Source organism: Oryctolagus cuniculus, chromosome 10 (genome assembly GCF_051225735.1).
Source record: "Oryctolagus cuniculus isolate XC-2025 breed Fujian yellow rabbit chromosome 10, ASM5122573v1, whole genome shotgun sequence".
NCBI lineage: Eukaryota > Metazoa > Chordata > Mammalia > Lagomorpha > Leporidae > Oryctolagus > Oryctolagus cuniculus.
The window spans coordinates 66831821-66851326 of NC_142876.1; the positions used below are offsets into that span (position 1 = coordinate 66831821).

Consider the following 19506-nt stretch of genomic DNA (forward strand, 5'->3'; position numbering starts at 1 on the left):
GTTAATGACTCTCACACCAAGTCTGAATCCCTTAGCATTCAGTTGGCTGAGCCCACCTGGTTTTTTAACATCCTCTCAATGCTGTCTTAGCAGGAACCACTCAGTCAGGCCAGTCTTTCCATTCTGGAAAGTCCCTGTGTCCCTGCCCTTGTGTCCTAGCTACGCTGTCCCTCTTGGTGTGAATGTACTCCCTTTTTTGTATGCATGTGTGAAGTGGAAAGAATGTGTGTTTTGAGTCAAATAGGTCCAAATTTTACCTCTTCATCTGCTGTGTGATTTAGGGTAAGTTACTTAAGCTCTCCTTATATTAGCTTCTCTATTTGTAAACATGAAGGAATAACTACTTTTTTCCCATAGGTGGTACTGAGGTTAGTTAATAATTGAAAAAGTTCCAGAAGCGACAGGAACTCAAATATAGTCTGTATTCCCTGAATTGGAATCTAAGGTCAAAGGTGAGGTTCTCTGCTAATCTCCATCTCATCATCAGTGCCCATATTTAGAAGATGCTAATAAATTGTGAACATGTGAGCACTTACTGGGTGCCATGGGTTGTGTTGAATGCCGAAGCTCACAGTGAGGCAAGTAAGGAAGACTTGGACAGGTCATTCAGATACAGTGCGGTAAGGGCTGTGGTAGACGGAGGTTCAGGCCCAGGGCTTCTCCTGGATTGGGCGGGTCGACAGGAAGGATTCCTGAAGAAGCTGTAGCTGGTGCTTGACATTTTTTTCCCCTTTAAACAGTTTCATAAGATCCACCCATTATTGTAAGTATATAATTTAATGACTTGCAGAAAATTTACAGATTTATGCATTTCCACAACCCAAATCTAATGTTTCCATTCCCCCCAAATGTGTCTGTGGGATTAATGGTGGAAGATGAGCTTGGGGAATGTTCCTGTGGCATAGAGGGTAAAGCCACTGCCTGCAGTGCCAGCATCCCATGTTGCAGCCAGTTCAAGTCCTGGCTGCTCCACTTCCAATCCAGTTCTATGCCAAGGCCTGGGAAAGCAGTAGAAGATGTCTCAAGTCTTTGGGCCCCTGCACCCACATGGAAGACCCAGAAGAAGCTCCAGGCTCCTGGCTGTGGATTGTCCCAGCACCAACCGTTGCGGCCATTTGGGGAGCGAGCCAGCAGATGAAAGACCTTTCTCTCTGCCTCTCTCTCTGCCTCTGGCACTCCGCTTTTCAAATAAATAAATAAATCTTAAAAGGAAAAAATGGAGAAGACGAGCATGAATTAGATGCAGAAACACTGAGGGAAAGTCTGGGTTCCAGGAAATAAAGACAGGGAAGTGTAAATAAAGTGATGTCCCAGGGCACTGGGCCCCAGCAGTCTTGTTTCTGGAGAGTGAAGCTGTGCTCCCTCCCGACTTGGGCTGCTGTGACTTCCTCTCTGATAGGCGACACCTCCTACCTGGTTGGACCCTGGCGCCCTGCAAACTCTCATGTCCTGTCGTCAAAATATAGGAAACCTTTAGTTACTGGAAAAATAAATGCCCTTCAGAATTAATAGCCGAAAGTTGGGCCTCATCAAGAAACACAGAATTCTGATGATGCTTATTGAGCCTTTAATGCAGGGGTGGGGAACCTTTTTTCTGCCAAGAGTCATCTGGAGTTTATAACATCATTCACGAGCCATGCAAAAGTGTCAGCTTAAAAATGAGCCTGCTATAGATTTACTGAATTTTGAGTCCCACCTGCAGTTGCTTTGGCAGGGCCAGACCAAATGATTGCATGGGCCTTATATGGCCAGTGGCCTCGACACTTCCCTCCCCTGCTTTAGTGGAACCTCCTTTTGTCTTTAGTGTTTGTACTTGTTTACAAGCAATAATGCATATTGAATAGAAACTTTACAAAATGCAAGAGTAAAAAAAATTTAGGTTACTTCTAGTTTTTAGAGTTTATATATAATTGTTATTAATATTTTTACATCTTTCATATATTTAAAATTAATATGCTATAAATAAAATTTTTCCCCACATTATTAAATATTGTCAAAATGTTATTTGTGATATTGCATAATCTTTATGAGATTATAAAATCATGGCCTGTTTATTTTTTTAAGTGACAGAGGTAATACGTGGACATGGTAAAATTCAAATTATATAGAAGATGAAATGGGGAAAAAATCTTTCTCCCTATCTTTTTAACACTTCCAACAGTTAATGCTAGTTAAATTATATATACTTTCAGAAATCAGGAGGAAAGGGGCAGTGTTGTGATACAGCAAGCTAAGTGCTGACATCACATATTGGAGTGCCAGTTCAGATCCTGACTGGCTTTAGCCTGGCCCAGCCCTAGCCCTTGTAGCCATCTGGACAGTGTACCAGCAAATGGAAGATTTCTCTCCCTCTTCCTCTCTCTCTCTCATACTGCTTTTCAAATAAATCTTAAAAAAAGAGAAAAAAAAATTGTGTGTAGGGGTGGGTGTTGTGGCATAGCAAGTTAAGCCACTGCCCGAGATACCTGCATCTCAGCAGGATGATTTGAGTCCCTGCTATTCTGCTTTTGATCTGGCTTCCTGCTAATGCACTTGGGAGGCAGCAGTGCTGCCTGGAATGGCTCAAGTGCAAGTGTGTGGGTCTCTGCCACTCATGTGGATGATCTGGATGAAGTTCCAGGCTCCTGGCACTGGCTTAGCCCAGTCCTGGCTGTTGTGGATGAACCGGTAGATGGAAGATCTGTCATTTATATTCTGTATCTCTCTGTCTCCCTTTGAGGCGAAAATAAATAAATAAACATTTTAAAAAATTGTATATAAGGCTTTATGTTCCATTATTTGGATAAACTGTAATTTAACTGATATTCCAGTGAGAGCCACTTAGGTTATTTTGGTTTTGCTACAGTGCTGCAATGAATATTTTCACAAATATGCCTTTGTATTCTTGTAACAGTGTATCTGAAGGATAATTTCCTAAAAGAATAATTCCTGAATCAGAGAGTAGCTTGCCAGATTACTTTTCAAAATATTGTGCTAATTTTTATTTCCACATTAGTAGTCTAGTGAGTCCCTGTTTCCTCCTTTCCTTACCAAAAATGGATCCTATGTGCTGAAGTTGAGCCTTGTTTTCATATGCATATTCCTCACTTTCTCCTGAACTCCAGTTCAGTCTTTCATCCAGTACTCTTGATTTGTATCTGTTTACATTGACTTGTTAGACTTTTTCATCTTTTTAAAGAAATTAGCTATCACAATTTGCAGGTTTTTTTTTTCCACATTTGCTTGTCTTTTCACATTGATTATGGTTAGATTGCCAGATTTGTCACTTATGGCCTATGGGTTTCTTTAAATCAAAAAATATCCATAAGATGAAAAAATACCTTAAAGAGAAAAAGTAGTATTTCAGATGAATGCATGATGAAACTAAAGAGGAATAAGAGCTAATCCAAGTGAATTTAAAACAAAGCCAGGACATCGAATAATGACATTTTGGTCAATGGTGGGCCACATGCAGTGACGGCCCACAAAGATTATGTTGCCTAGTTATGTTGTAGCTGTCTTAGTTTAAGCGCACTGTGATGGTCACAGGACAAACTCTCCTGATGACACCTCTCTTAGGATGGATCCCTGTGGGTAAGTGATGCATCACCGCGTTTTGTAGCCCTTCTGTCTCAAGAGGAAAAGAAGCAGGCTAATTTTGAACTCTGACTCCTTTGTAGTCTGTTGTAGTGAAACTATTTTGTGTATAATTTAGGATTGGTTAAATGAGGGTTCCTTTCTTTCAGTGTAATTACAGTGCAAAATATAAGTTGTCAATCCATGAACTTACTGAATGCAACATAGAACTACAGTGAATGATCTCTATGTGCATTGTTAAGTATACCATTTTAGCTAATGTAAACTTTAGTTATGAACGAACTGTTCATACAGTTACATGTGTAGTCTTTCTAATGTAATATTCATAGTTGTTCATCACTGAAGGAAAAATAGTCATTTTCTGTTGGATAGCAATCAAAATGAAACCCTTACAATGGTGAGTTGTTTTTAACAAGAGCTATTTTGTTTTAAGAGAGCTCCAACTCTGATTATCATTTGGTTTATTTTTTTAATAGTGAAGATGCTGGCAGGCTTGGTTCTGAGGACTGGAATGGGTGAGGCATGGAATGCCTGGAGATAACAAAAGGAAAGAGTACTTCTAAGAGGGGGTTGTGGAGAGAACACTTTTTGGTTTCTAAGTGCAGGATTAAGTGCTGTGCGGTGTGTATTGTGTTTGTACCCTTTGGTTGCTGTTGTGACTGCTGTGTTTTTTCTCCCTGTGCAGGTGTAATGGACAGGTAACACAGAGCACCTCATCCCTTCCTCGTCAGGCGGCAGCATGACCGAGTGCTTCCTGCCCCCCACCAGCAGCCCCAGTGAGCACCGCAGGGCAGAGCATGGCAGCGGGCTGACCCGGACCCCCAGCTCGGAAGAGATCAGCCCCACCAAGTTTCCTGGACTATACCGCACGGGAGAGCCCTCCCCTCCCCATGATATCCTCCACGAGCCTCCCGACATCGTGTCTGATGATGAGAAAGACCATGGCAAGAAAAAAGGGAAATTTAAGAAAAAGGAAAAAAGGAGTAAGTGTTGGTTTCCTCTGTGCTTAGATCTGTTTTACATAAACTTCTGCCCTAATCATGTGCTCCAGCGGCTTTCTGGAAATAGGTCTGTCCAGGCAAAGACTCGCATTTGATGTTTTCTCTTCCTTATTTTTCAGGGTCTCAGTGTTTGTATACTAGAGTTGTGTGTTAGGGTCTCAGTCTCATCAGTAAAATGTTGAAAATTTCCAGAACTGGGAGAAGTTTTCCAGTGGATTTTTTCTTAAAAGTGATCGTTTAAAATAATGTATAAAAAGTAGGAACTGGAATTTTGCCCTGACAGCATCACACTTGCTTGGGTAGGATGTGTTGGAACAGTGAAAGGAGCAGTTGTTCCTGGTCTGAAGCAAATGCTGTGATGCATTCCATTTATAGGTCCTATGCAGGAGGGAGGAGGAATCATTTAAACCTAGCTCTTTAGTGTGTTAAAAACAAACAAGGTGAGTTATCTTAATTACTTTTTGCTTTGCTTTGGGTTTCGTGGTCTTTTTAAGTTAATTTGTTTTTAAAGCATGACACACAGGGCACACAAATTGTATACAACCTTATGAATGAAAACACCTCTATTCCCACTTCAGGGGTCTGGAAATAGGGAGTTTCCAGCACCCTAGAAAGTCCTTTGTACTGCTCCTTTGAGGGGAATCCCCTGCCCCTCCCAGAACTTGTGTCATTATAGATTGAGGATGCCTGATTTTGAACTCACATGACTTATTGTGTTGTTAGATTCATTCATGTTATTCCACATGGCAGTAATGGTTTTTTGTTTTTGTTTTTGGCTAGTAGTGTTTCAGTGCATTAATATGTTAGAATATGTTCATCCAGGCCGGCTCCGCGGCTCACTAGGCTAATCCTCCGCCTGCGGTGCCGGCACCCTGGGTTCTAGTCCCTGTTGGGGCACTGGATTCTGTCCCGGTTGCTCCTCTTCCTGTCCAGCTCTCTGCTGTGGCCTGGGAAGGCAGTGGAGGATGGCCCAAGTCCTTGGGCCCTGTACCTGCATGGGAGACCAGGAGGAGGCACCTGGCTCCTGCCTTCAGATCGGCGCAGCGCCGGCCGTGGCAGCCACTTGAGGGGTGAACCAATGGAAAAGGAAGGCCTTTCTCTCTGTCTCTCTCTCTCACTGTCTAACTCTGCCTGTCAAAAAAATAAAAAAATAATAATAAAAAATTTAAAAAAATGCTCATCCATTCTGCTGTATTGGTTATTTTGATTGTTTTCAGTTTTGATTATGATGAATAGTGCTTCTGTGGATATTGTCATTCGTGTCGTTTGGGTATGTGTTTATGCATTGCTGTGTGTATGCCCAGGCATAGAATTGCTGCCTCTTAGGCTGTGTGTGTATTTCAGCTTCAGCAGATCGTGCAAAAACGGTTTTACACAGTGTATGGAAATTCCAATTCTATGAGGGCGTTTTTTCTTTATGATTTTTGCCATTGAGGTTGGTGTGGGTGGGGTTTGTGTCATTTAGAATAACTTATGAAATACTTTAATCTTTAGCTTATAAAGTAACTAGCTAAGGAAAAAACTAGTTACAGATACTAAAAAACAACCAGAGCAAACTCTGGCAAGGCTGATGCATTATTAAAGCAACTGGTTACTTTGCAGTCTGTGAGAACCAGAGATTTTGATGCAGGGAAGGGGTAAGGTGGGGGCCAGGGAGAACCAGTGCATTTTGCCATCAGTCAGAAGTGAGGGAAAATCCTGGGTCAGCCCTTGAGTGGATGGATTGCTGTATTGACTGGACTGGTTCTTGCTGCAGTCTCCAGAAAGAACTTAACAGCTCGTAACAGGAAAGCGAAGTGTGGTAGGGGAATAATTGGGAGCACATAAACAGTAGTGCTGTTTGTCATGCTTTGAGGCTGCCTCAGGTTACAGGCACCAAAAAGGAAACGTCTTGTCCAAGTGCAGCAGTTAGTATGTGAGTAGACAGGATCCACATGAGGGAAGAATGCTCTGTTTTATATAAGTATTAGTTCCACTGGTCCTCTGGGACCAGTGTTTATATTTGTTGTGCTAATGTGAATTGAATCACTTAGCTCACAGATGAAAGCAGTAAGGATAACTGCGGTCTGTTTGTCGTCCTCTTGTGGTCAGGCGATGTCACCGCAACGCCTCTTTTTCAGCTGAGAAGAAACCCATTTCATTGCTGGGCGGGCCTGTAGGGGACTGGTGGGTGATTTGCCAAGCTGTGCAGCTAGAGCCAGGTGGCACCTGTTTTGGTTCTGATTTAGAAAGCACACGAGCAGTCTACCGTTAAACAGACGTGTAATTTGTGCGCTCCACGTTTCTTTGGCAGCTGAAGGCTATGCTGCCTTTCAGGAAGATAGCTCTGGAGATGAAGCCGAGAGTCCTTCCAAGATGAAGAGGTCCAAGGGAATCCATGTTTTCAAGAAGCCCAGCTTTTCTAAAAAGAAGGAGAAGGATTTTAAAATAAAAGAGAAACCCAAAGAAGAAAAGCACAAAGAAGAAAAACATAAAGAGAAAAAGTCAAAAGACTTGACAGCTGCTGATGTCGTTAAACAGTGGAAGGAAAAGAAAAAAAAGAAAAAGCCCATTCAGGAGCCAGAGGTGCCTCAGGTTGACGTTCCGAGTCTCAAGCCCATTTTCGGAATTCCCTTGGCTGACGCCGTGGAGAGGACCATGATGTATGACGGCGTCCGGCTGCCAGCCGTGTTCCGGGAGTGTGTAGATTATGTAGAGAAGTACGGCATGAAGTGTGAGGGCATCTACAGAGTTTCAGGTATTGGGGCCATGCACGTTGCTTGGTGGCTTTTACAAATTAACTTCATTTGCATTTTCCAAAGGCAGGAAAGATATCACTTGTGGGGAAAACTGGCTTGGGTCATAAGCCCTATTTATTTTCTGGATCCTTCCATTTGCACAGAAGTACTCCTCTCACTACTGTTTTGGCGATTTGGTGATCTGGTTTTTTAATGATGCTTCCTTCCAGCAGGGAGATTGACACCTGAGTGGCTTATGGCCAAAGTGAAGCATGTGAGCAGTGCCACTTAACAGGGCTGTGCTCAGTGCTGCCTTTCTCCTTACCGCTTCATTCGTTAGGCGGAGGCTTGGCGGCACTGTGGACGCGTTCAGCAGGGAGGAAGGCAGGGAGATCTGTGGGAAGGAGACTCGATAGTCAATGATAGTAACAAGGTTCACGTCCTGAGCTCCACTGAGAGGCATGCAGGGCTGTTTTCTGAGCGGGTAGGCCCCAGGACGTGTGCCTCTGGTAGCCTTGGGAGGCTGTTGCATATGGTAGTGAAATCGATTTTCCATTGATCTGCGTCTCATGTATATGAAAATTTAAATTTCATGCTTGGCAAGAATGTGTTTCAGATTGGGTATCTAAAATTAAGCACGATGCATAATTTTTAAAAGTAAAAATGTTTATTCCTTAGAAAACAGGACGGCTTTTGTACTGGTACAGGAGGAAAGTCCTGACCCATGGCAGTGTTGTGTCCCCAGTCATTACATTCCCATCATTTGATTTCTTGGTACAACATCAACTTCGCTTGGAGATTTATAAAATCAGTTGTTGGTCACACAGATGTTCATGATGAGTTCAGTCAGCACACCTTTGGAGTGTATATACATAGAAAGAGAGAGAGAGAGAGAGATTAGGCTTCGTTTTCCCATTTACTTGGGAAGGTAATCTTATGCTTGAGTTTTGTTGAGAGAGGGTAAACTTTTTTTTAAAAATTTTATTTAAGGTATAGTTTCCTGTATTTCATATGTACAGCTTTAGGAACACAGTGATATTTCTTATCCTACCCTCCCTCCTGCCAGGATAGGCATTTTTGTTAATTAGGAAAACTTATACAACCTGTAGATAACATGCTACGCTATTTTGGTTAAAAGGCTGTCATTTTATAGAAGATAAAATGAAATAGACATTGAATTGAATTTTTAATAAGTTTTTAAAAATTATTGTTTGAGAGACAGAGAGAGAGAGAGACAAAGAACTCCTATCTGCTGGTTCACTCCCCAGATAAATGTCTACAGTGGCCAAGGCTAGGGCAGGGTTGGAGCCAGGAGCCAGAGATGGAATCCAGGTCTTCCACATAGGTGGCAGGGACCCAATTACTTGAGCCATCACTGCTGCCAGAGTTTGTATTAGCAGGAAACTGGGGTCAGGATCAGAGGTGAGAATTGAACCTAGGTACTCCGATGTGATACAAAGGAGTCTTCAGTGACATCTTAACTGTTAAACCAAAAGCCTACCCCTGATTTTGAATTTATATCTCCCTAGCATTACATGAAATTAACATTTAAATGAATTTGATAATTTGATTTATGTTGTGTTGATTTTTAAAGGTTTAACAATAACATGTGCTGCTTCCCTTCATATGATCTTGATAAACATAAAGGTATTTTGTTTTGGTGAAAGTTTCTCCAGCTTTGTTCAAAGAATTCTTTCCCCTTGGACCTGTTTTTGATATTTACACTTTTATGGCGATTCAGAGCTGCAGAATCCTTCTCTGGTCTAAAAGCATTCAAACAGCTATTGCTGTCAACCCCTGGGGACTGAGCTCTTGCCACAGTGGGTTTTGTATTTCTTCTTGAAACCGAGGAGGTGCGCTACTGCTAGGGTCCTCACTTTTCTTTTTGAATGTTAGAATAATCGGGGCTGGTGCTGTAATGCAATGGGTTAAAGCCCCAGCCTGCAGCACCAACATCCCATATGGGTACCGATTCAAGTACTGGCTGCTCCACTCCAATCCAGCGCTCTGCTATGGCCTAGAGAAGCAGTAGAAGATGGCCCAACTCCTTGGGCCCCTGCAACCAAGTGGGAGACCCGGAAGAAGCTCTTGGCTCCTGGCTTCAGATCAGCTCAGCTCTGACCGTTGCAGTCATTTGGGGAGTGAACCAGTAGATGGAAGAGATCACTCTCGCTCTGGCTCTACCTCTCTCTGTCTTTCAAATAAATAAAATATTTAAAAAAAAATAATGGTCATTTTGCTAGAGATATTTGGTTTTTCACTTATTTATACATTAGCTCCAATTTTATTTTCATTTTATTTGAAAGGCAGAGAAGCAGAGAGCAAGAGTCAGAGATTTTTGATTTGCTGGTTCACTTACCAAATGCCTACAACAGCTGGAGCTGGGCTAGGCAGAGGCTGTGTACCCTTGACTCAGTTTGGGTTTTCCCATGTGGGTGGCAGGGACCCAGCTACTTAAGCCATCACCATTGCCTCCAGGGTGTGCGTTAGCAGGAAGCTGGAATCAGAAGCAAAGCTGGGACTCAAACCCAGGTACTCTAGTAGGGTATGCCGCCTCAAATGCTTGCCTCTTAATTCAGATTTTAAAACTAATATGAGAGACAGTTTCACTGGTTTTATATATTTTCCGTGTCCACGTTTAATTATATCTTTTACATTAAGATATGTCTTTAAACTCACTCACTCTCTTTGGAGTGTCCAGTTTGTAGAATGCAAACATTTTGATAATTTCAGAGTAACAAGAAACCAAATACACACACTTGTGCAATTTGCTGGGTAGGTGTTGTAGGGGGGAAAGGTAAATATCAACAAAGTGTATTCACGGGGAGGGTACTACAAAAAGTTTGTGGAAATGAAGTTTAAGGATGGTGCAAGTTTTTCATGATCTTTTGGAAGATCTCGCCTATATGAGAGAGGGAATTTTCATCAAGAATTGTTCATCACATTTTACTACATTGCCATAAATGTAAGAAAACAGGGTTATTTTCTAACTTTCTCAAAGATTATGCAACAATAAGATTCATATTGCTATTGCTTTTATGTTTGTCAGTGTGTGCAAGTAACAGATTTATTGTAATACCATTAAGAGATTTTCATGTAGGATAAGAAATGCCAAAACCCAAATGTAAGTATTTTATTTAAGGTGATGTTCACTGTTAGAAACTCTCAGCCTTAATTTCAGGCTAGTCCCAAATAACTGGTCTAAAGTATTAAAAATCAGAAAAAGTTACTTAGTACTCATTTGAGCAGTCACTGCCAGTAAATTATAATGAAGACTATAGTCTTTTTTTTTTTTTTTTTAAAGAATTATTTATTTTTTTGAGAGGCAGAAGTAGAGGGGGAGGGGGAGGTCTTGTCTTCCATCTGGTGGTTCACTCCCCAGATGGCTGCAATGGCCGGAGCTGTGCCTGTTGGGAGCCAGGAGCTTCTTCCGAGTCTCCCACACAGGTGCAGGAGCCCAAGGATTTGGGCCATTACTGCCTTCCCAGGCCATACCAGAGAGCTGGATCAGAAATGGAGCAGCTGGGATTTGAACCATTGTCCATATGGAATGCTGGCACTGCGGATGGCGGCCACAGTGCTGGCCCCAAAGACATAATGTTTGAAAAGTATTCACTTTGTGTTAAGAGTTTCTTACTGTCCAACGAGAAAAGTAAAACAATTTGACTTTGGAAACCAAAACTTCATCTAATTTTTTTTGAAACACAAACTTAAAACTTTTTTTGTTCCAGTTCTGTTCAGATTAACACTGAAAGAATTCTAAATTTAAAGTAAAAATTAGATGGAGATTATTGGATAATTCTGAGTTTGTTTAGGCAGCTAACTCACCTTTCACATTTACAGTATAATTTTTACGTATAAAAAAATTTACCCACAAATTTGGGAATGTTTTCATGTGCACTGAGTTTCATCTTGTGTTGTCAGTCATGTGGCTAGTTAGAAAAAACAGTTGTCTGCCTAAATAGCGCAAGACTTGTGCCTAGATTGTAGTTTAATTTTTCCCTAATTTTTTACCTAACTACCTTTTAAGTTAAGATTTTTTTTCCTTCCTGAATCCTTTGATATATTTGCTTAAAATATGTCTGTGATTGCTGTGAATATTTTTTCGGCTATCATGTGGCTTTTGGTTAAATTTACCCTCAAAGTGTGGTCTTTTACAGGGCTATATTTGCAGAGGAATTGTCTGAGCCTCATGCAGATAAAAAATTCACAGTGAGAGGTTTGTTATTGGTCAGGCAGGTGCTCAGATCTTTCCAGCTGGGGTGGGTGTAGTGGCTGAGAAAGCTGTGTATTTGATTTGCTTTTCTTGGTATTCTCTCTCCTCAATTATTTGAATGTTTCAAGGAATTAAATCAAAGGTAGATGAGCTAAAAGCAGCCTACGACCGAGAGGAGTCTCCAAACTTGGAAGAATATGAGCCCAATACTGTCGCCAGTTTGCTGAAGCAGTATTTACGAGACCTTCCAGAGAATCTGCTTACCAAAGAGCTAATGCCCCGATTTGAAGAGGCCTGTGGGAGGACCAGTGAGGGTGAGAAAGTGCAGGAGTTCCAGCGCCTGCTCAAGGAGCTGCCGGAGTGTAACCACCTTCTGATTTCCTGGCTCATCGTGCACATGGACCATGTCATTGCCAAGGAGCTGGAGACCAAGATGAACATACAGAACATCTCCATAGTGCTCAGCCCAACTGTCCAGGTACGAGTTCCTCTCTCCACTGCCCCCGCTGGGCCTGGGGAGGTGGAGACATTTGCTGTTGCTGAGTCGCCATGAGAACCTGGCAGCCAGAGCGGGTACATATGGTGTAGCTTGATTACAGCTCTTTTTTTTCTTCACGCCATCAGTGGTGTGGACAGGGAAGGTCATGAGCCCCTCTATGAGATGAGGACCGTGCCGTTCTTCCCAGGGGGTTAGCACCCAGTTCCCAGTGACTGGTCACGGTGGAGGGGGAGCCAGTGGTTCCTGCAGTTACAGAGCTCATTTACATAATTCAGAGGGTTCCGTCATTTCATCAGAGCATTACTGCTTCATGAATACAAACATGGGTCAAACTCAGGCACAGAGGGGCCTGTCACTAATTTGTTTCGTCAAGGATTTGAGCCGAGGGTTTCATTTCTGAAAGAGGAGTCTACAGAGACATAGGATAGGCTCTTCACCTGAGGAAGTGCCCTCTGGGAAACTGTCCTTTTACAACGTAAGCACCTGACCGTCCTTTAGTGCAGCTCTGTTGCTGCTGGCATACGGTGTGTATTTTCCTTTGATTAGACTTGCTGATACTTTACCCAGGCCGAGAAAAAGACCCGGGTCGTAGGCTTTGTCTTAATCCACTTTTGACCATAGCACATTTTCTCAGGATCTGCCATTGCAAATGAAATCCTCATTAACTTCTTGATCAAATAAGTGAATGTTGGACTCCTTGGTGCCCAACTCACTGTTGTACAAGTGTGGTTTTTTTACTGATTGGTGTATTTTGGATACCAAATGTTCCTCAAATTTCAATTTGATCATTTGTGTTAGGGTTTTAGGATCTGTTAAATGTCACATTGTTACATAATATTACTATAATATTATGACAGTGTCATAGAAGGGTCAAACTGTTGTAAATTATATTAATTTTCCAGCAGTCTCCTGTCCTGGTCTAGCATGTGATCATCATGTTAGGTTGCTGCTGTGGTGTGCCCAGGAGGCCTTCCTGTCTGGAGGGAGGGCTCAGCCTCAACAGCTGTGCACCTGCAATGCTCTCACTTTCCTCCTCCACCTCAGTAGATGCACTCGTGATTATCAAAAGAACTCAAAATAGGGGTGGGTGTTCGGCCTAGTGGTTACGCTGCTGTTTGGGACACCCTAATCTCACATTATAGTGCCAGCTCTGTTCCCTTTTGCAGCTTCCTGCTAGTGCATCTCTGGGAAGCAGCAGTACTTGAGTACCTGAAACCCACATGGGAGACCTCAGTTGAGTTCTCAGCCTCTGGTCTCAGCCCTGGCTGGGCCATTGTGGGCATTTGTGGAGGGAACCAGCAGAGAAGAGCACTCTATCTGTCTCTCTTTTGCCGCTAAAAAAAAAAAAAATTTTTTTTTTAGAAAGGTCTCAAACTGAAAACTAAAAACATAAGGTTCTTTAAAAAAATCAGTTAATATTGTAGTGATAGAAAACAACAAATAGCTTTCAGTGTCTGCTTCATTTTCTTGGCTTTTTAAAAATTCCTTCAATTCCTTTGGTGCTTGAGTACATGATTTAACATGGATTTTGCCTTTTTCTCCTTGAATTGGCCATTAATTAGCGAAGCCTTCCTTGTCACTCCTGAGGAGGACTTCTTCTTTTTTGTTTTTCTTTTTATTTGAAAGAGTGACAGTGACAGTGGTAGGGAGACAGAGAGTGAGTGTGTTTTCATCTGCTGGTTCACTCCCTGAATGCCTGCAGACAGCCAGAGCTGAGCCAGGCCCAAACCAGGAGCCATCCCAGTCTCCCACGCGGTTGCAGAAACCAAATATTTGGGCCATCATCTGCTGCTTCCCAGGTGCATCAGTAGGAAATTGGATCAGAAAGGGAGGTAGGACTTGATCCCATGTGTTCTGCCATGGGATGTGGGCATCCCAAGTGGTGCCTAACCCACTGCACCACAACAGCCCATCTTGAAGATAATTGTCATTCACTGTGTGACAGACACAAATGGAAGTAAAATGACAATTTTAATTGTTTTTCTACAAGTCTTTTTGTTTTCCTCCTAGATCAGCAATCGTGTCCTGTATGTGCTTTTCACACATGTGCAAGAGCTCTTTGGAAATGTGGTGCTGAAGCAAGTGACGAAACCTCTGCGGTGGTCTAACATGGCCACGATGCCCACACTGCCGGAGACCCAGGCGGGCATCAAAGAGGAGATCAGGAGACAGGTTTGCACCCTTGCCTCGCCCCTTGCCCTCCAGCCTGCCTTTATGCCGGCTGCTGAGGGGGAGGGTCAGCTCTTGTTTGTTCATCTATTTACTTATTATCAGGCATGTCTTCATGGCACACTGAAGTCAGAAATTTCTATCTTGCACTGTTTCATGTCAAATAAGTCAGGATATCATGGTGGAAAGAGCACAGGTTTTGGATACAAAAGGCTGGGCTTTAAATTCCTGCTCTGCTCCTAGTTAGCTAACTTGCTTCGTCTCTTATGGTCTTGGTGTTCTCACTTGACTGATGTGAAGCATATTGAATATGAGATAATGCATGAAAAGGGCTCAGCACACTAGTACACAGCACCAAAGTGTTTGCTTATCTGGACGAGGTTGCTCTCATTTAGTCATGTCTTAAAGATAAGAATACGGAAAGTCAGGGGAGGTGAGAAAACTTTAGCACATGATTACTAAGCTGTAGAACCAAGACTTGAGTCTAAATCTTAGACTTTTCCACTTGTGACTTAGCTGTAAGAAACTGTGCTGTGAGACAGGCACCGCTTGGGTATTCTCTGTCAGAGTGCCTGGGATCCGGTCCTACCTCCACTTCCAACCCAGCTTCCTACTAGTGCACCTGGGAGGCAGTCAATGATGACCCAAGTACTTGGATTCCTGCTACCCACATAGGAGGCTCAGATGGAGTTCCTGGCTCCTTGCTTTTGACACTACCCTGCCATGGCTGTTGTGGGCATTTGAGGAGTAAACCAGTGTATGGAAGTTCTCTGTCTCTCCCCCTCTCTCTTGTCACTCTGCCTTTCAAATAGGTAATTTTAAAAAAAATTTTTTTTAAGTTATTATTTATTTTTTTTTGAGTGATAGTGTTAACAGACAGAGAGAGGGAGAAACAGAGAGAAAAGTCCTGCATCCCCTGGTTTGCTCCCTAAATAAATGGCCACAAAGGCTGGAGCTGGGCAGATCCAAAGGCAGGAGCCGGAGCTTCTTCGCAGTCTCCCACATGGGTGCAAGGGCCCAAGCACTTGGGCCATCTTCTACTGCTTTCCCAGGCCATAGCAGGAAGCTGAATTGGAAGAGGAGCAGCCAGGACACGAACCCAGAACCCATATGGGATGCTGGCACCACAGGCAGAGGCTTAGCCTACTGTGCTACAGTGCTGACCCCTAAATAAATAATCTTTAAAAAACACAGGAAAAAAATGCCATGCTGTGTGTGTGTGTGTGTGTGTGTGTGTGAGAGAGAGAGAGAGAGAGAGAGAGAAATTGAATAAGAAATTCAAGACTAAATAAGAAATGTGTTTTTATTTACTTGCATGCATATCATCAAATCTCTGCTTGCCTCTCTTCCCTTATCTGCCCTGAACTTCCATTCCTTACTAGTTGATGATGTAGGAGTGAGGGTGTGAATTAGCTCCTACTGAATCAATGTACATTAATGACTGAGAACCTAATTCTCAGGCAAAACAAGTAAGAATGATTTTTTCAGTTATATCCTTGAGAAGATCATTAGTGCCATTATTTCCGTCCTTTAACAATAAGTGAAAATAGTTGAATCTACATCTTTAGAAATCACGATTTTTTAAAGTAAGACATTGGATACTGCTCATTGTGTGTTATTGTTTTCTAGGAGTTTCTTTTGAATTGTTTACATCGAGATCTGCAGGGTGGGATAAAGGATTTGTCTAAAGAAGAGAGATTATGGGAAGTACAAAGAATTCTGACAGCCCTCAAAAGAAAACTGAGAGAAGCTAAAAGACAAGTGAGTTATATTTTAGTACTTTGTGCTTATAGTAAAATATTAAAGAACTGTGCCATTTGTTTTAAAATACAACGTAAGCATGGTTCCTGACGCTCCCTAGTGGGAAATTTACTCAGGCGTTGCTAGTTCTGGATGACTCCTTCAGAACGGTGTCGGATGTTTCATTTTGTGGAGAAAGATCTTCATGAAGAAGGGGGTTTTACTAGAAGGTGTGTTGTCGTTTCCTCCTTGCTTGTACCTCTGAACAAGCTTTCCAACGCTGAGAAGGCCGGATGGTCAGGCATCGTCCGAGATGGACGGCAGGGCAGCGGAGAGGATTGCCGGGAGGGCTTCTGTTCACTTAGCTCCTGGCGCAATGGCAGTACACACGGGCCCCTCATCTCCCTCTAGTATGGGTTGCTTGGTCCCAGAACTGTGAATGTACCAGTAACCCCACAGCTCAAATCTCAGTCTCTGCACTGTCTTACCACCCATGTACAGATTCAGCAGCAACATCCTGTGAATTGGTGCAGGGTCTGTGGGCAGCAGATTTACTGAGCATGGGAGTGGTTGCTGTTGCGTTTGGGCTAATAGTCAAAGGCGGCCGAGTACTTGGGTTGTTCTGAGGATAGAGATTTGTACCTGTGTGGAGGATGTCTTGTCAGAGGGGGCTGTCTCCCTTTGCTGTCAGACCACAGCCAACACAGAAGACCTCTGTGATCTCAGAAGCTGGGGGCTTTTCCTCCAAGCACCAGCTGGCGTCCTCTGATTCAGTGCAGTCTGGCTCTGCTGATCTGGAGACAGCCACACCCAAGGCTGAGGGCTGCGACCCCACGGCCGCCCCCTTCAGATGCCAGCTGCAAGCTCCTCCCCAGCTTTGATGAATTTGCTCAGGTGGCTCACAGAACTCAGGGAAGCACGCTGCGCAGTTTGTTATTAAGGATGCCACAGAGCGGACAGATGAAGAGATGAGTGGGACACAGAATGGGAGAAAGGGCCCAGAGCTTCCACGCCCCCTCCTGGCACCGCTAAGAACCTCCATGCACCCCCACGAATTCAGCCTCCAGAACCATGTCGTCTGGGGTTGGTATGGGTTCTCTGTTGAACAGGCACGGGAGCTGATGGGGAACTGAGCAAGGATGATACACACATGGCAGATAAGCACATGCAAAGATGCTCAACATCGTTAGTCTTTAAGAAAACACAACTTAAAAGCACCATGAGAGGACACTGTACAATAACTAGAGTGGCTAAAACTGAAAGTACCAAGTGTGAGTAAGAATATGAGGTAACGGGAGCTCTCCTATGTCAGTCCTGGTAATGCGAAATGGTATGGCCACTCTGGAAGCCAGTTTGGCAGTTTGTTGTAAAGGTAAACATACATGAGTTACTGTGTGACCCAGCAATTCTACTCCAAGGTATTTATTCAAGAGAAAATAGCCTACACCCTCACAAAGCCCTTGTGAAATGCTCTTAGCAGTTCTAACAGCTAAAAACTAGAAAGAACCCAGATGGCCTGTTTGAGCTGGTCAGTGTGTAAACAAATTGGGATATTACCAGGTAATTACTGATATAGCCAACAAAATAGATGGCTCAGAAAAGCATTGTGTTCGGCAAAAGAAGACAGATGAAAAAGCCTATTTAGTGGTTGATCCATTTCTGTGAAACTCAAGGAAAGGAGACCCTGTAAGTAGTGCAAAGCAGGTCAGTGGTTGCTAGGAGCCAGCAGCTGGAGGAGGAGCCCCAGGGGCTCATGGGTGATAGGAAAGTTCTATAGCAGATGGTGGTGGTGATTCCTCAACTGTGTATATTTATCAGAACTGAATTGTACATTGAACATTGCTACCCCTGGCACCTCCACCCTGCAGAGTATGGCAGAAGGCAATTTGTGTGGAAGATAGGCACATTAGCCAGAATTGAACATGCGCCACAATGCAACCATGAACTAATGACCCCGTATTAAGTTCCCAGCCCAGTTGAAAAATATCCATTCATTGAGGTGGAAGGAGGAGGAAGAGCCTGGCTGGGTGTTAATGTGCATCTGTTGAATATGTCTTACCTACATACTAACTAGTTCCTTTTCCGTTTCTCTTACTGGACAGGAGTGTGAAACCAAGATTGCACAAGAGATAGCCAGCCTTTCAAAAGAGGATGTTTCCAAAGAAGAAATGAATGAAAACGAAGAAGTTATAAATATTCTCCTTGCCCAGGTAAACTGAACTGTTTTTCTGTTATTTGCCAAGTCTTAATGGCCATTTAAAATTAGAATTTGGAGTGGGTGTTTTGGTGGAACACGTTGGGCTGCCACTTGAGTGTCTGTATCCCATATCAGAGTACCTGGGATCAAGTCCCACCTCTGACCCTGCTTCTGATCCAGCTTCCTGCTGGTGCACCTGAGAGGCAGCAAGTGATGGCTGCTGGCTCCCTGCTCCCCACAAGAGAGACCCTGATGGAGTTCTTGGATTCTGGCTTCAGCTGGCCCAGCCCTGGCTGTTGCAAGCATCGGGGGAGAAAGCTAGTGGATAGAAGATGTTTCTCTTTGTCTCTGTCTTTCTTGTTCTGCCTTTCATATGAATAAAAATAAATGAATAATTAAAAAAATACAATTTGAGGGCGCCGGCATTTGATGTAGTAGTTAAGGTACTGCTTGGGACACCTGCGTGCCATATCAGCGCACCTGGGTTTGGGTCCTGGCTCTGCGCAGAGTCCAGCTTCTTACTGCTGTGGACCTGGGGGGCGGCAGGGATGGATGGAGCCTCACACGCAGGAGACCTGGATTGAGTTCCTGCTCCCCGGCATTTGGAGAGTGAACCAGTGGATGGGAGATCTCTGTCTCTTTCTGCTATTCAGATAGAATAAATAAATACATTTAAAAAATTATAATTTGAGAACCTCAGCTACTTTTAGCCAAAATTGTAAAATAATTTAGAGAAACTAGGCCTGTTGTATTTAGTCCTTCCTTTATGTTGTGTTTGCTAAAACGTTCAACTATAGAGAAAGAAACTGCCTAGTACTGTTTTGTACCAGGCATTGTTTTAAGTTCTTTAATCTCTTTATTTTTATTTTTATTTTTTGACAGGCAGAGTGGACAGTGAGAGAGAGAGACAGAGAGAAAGGTCTTCCTTTGCTGTTGGTTCACCCTCCAATGGCTGCCGCGGCTGGCGCGCTGCGGCCGGCGCCCCGCGCTGATCCGAAGGCAGGAGCCAGGTGCTTTTCCTGGTCTCCCATGGGGTGCAGGGCCCAAGCACTTGGGCCATCCTCCACTGCACTCCCTGGCCACAGCAGAGAGCTGGCCTGGAAGAGGGGCAACCGGGACAGAATCCGGCGCCCTGACTGGGACTAGAACCCAGTGTGCCGGTGCCTCAAGGCAGAGGATTAGCCTAGTGAGCCACGGCGCTGGCCTCTTTAATCTCTTTTAATCTACATCCAGGTCTGAGTTACGAGTTTTCTTAATAATACTCATATTTTCATTGCAAATGAAAATCAGTTGTCTTCTTATCCCTTAAATATCTCTTGAATATCTGCCATGTGAGAGGGTCTTCATAAAGTTTGTGGAAATGATATTTTGGAAAAAATGCATGGATTTAA

The 19506-nt window shown here is 43.4% G+C and overlaps 1 protein-coding gene across 2 annotated transcripts in view; it reads left to right on the forward strand.

Moving 5' to 3' along the window:
• Positions 1-19506, forward strand: part of RALBP1 (ralA binding protein 1) — a 44718-nt gene that overhangs the window by 20005 nt on the left and 5207 nt on the right. Inside the window, exons 2-7 of one of the 2 annotated variants that reach the window (XM_008261040.5) lie at positions 4262-4559; positions 6871-7314; positions 11639-11988; positions 14020-14181; positions 15808-15939; positions 18021-18128. In XM_008261040.5, coding sequence (XP_008259262.2) covers positions 4316-4559; positions 6871-7314; positions 11639-11988; positions 14020-14181; positions 15808-15939; positions 18021-18128 — 1440 coding nt within the window. In that variant the 5' untranslated portion in view covers positions 4262-4315. The remainder of the gene's footprint in view (positions 1-4261; positions 4560-6870; positions 7315-11638; positions 11989-14019; positions 14182-15807; positions 15940-18020; positions 18129-19506) is intronic. The other variant, XM_089305898.1, reaches the window with a different exon arrangement.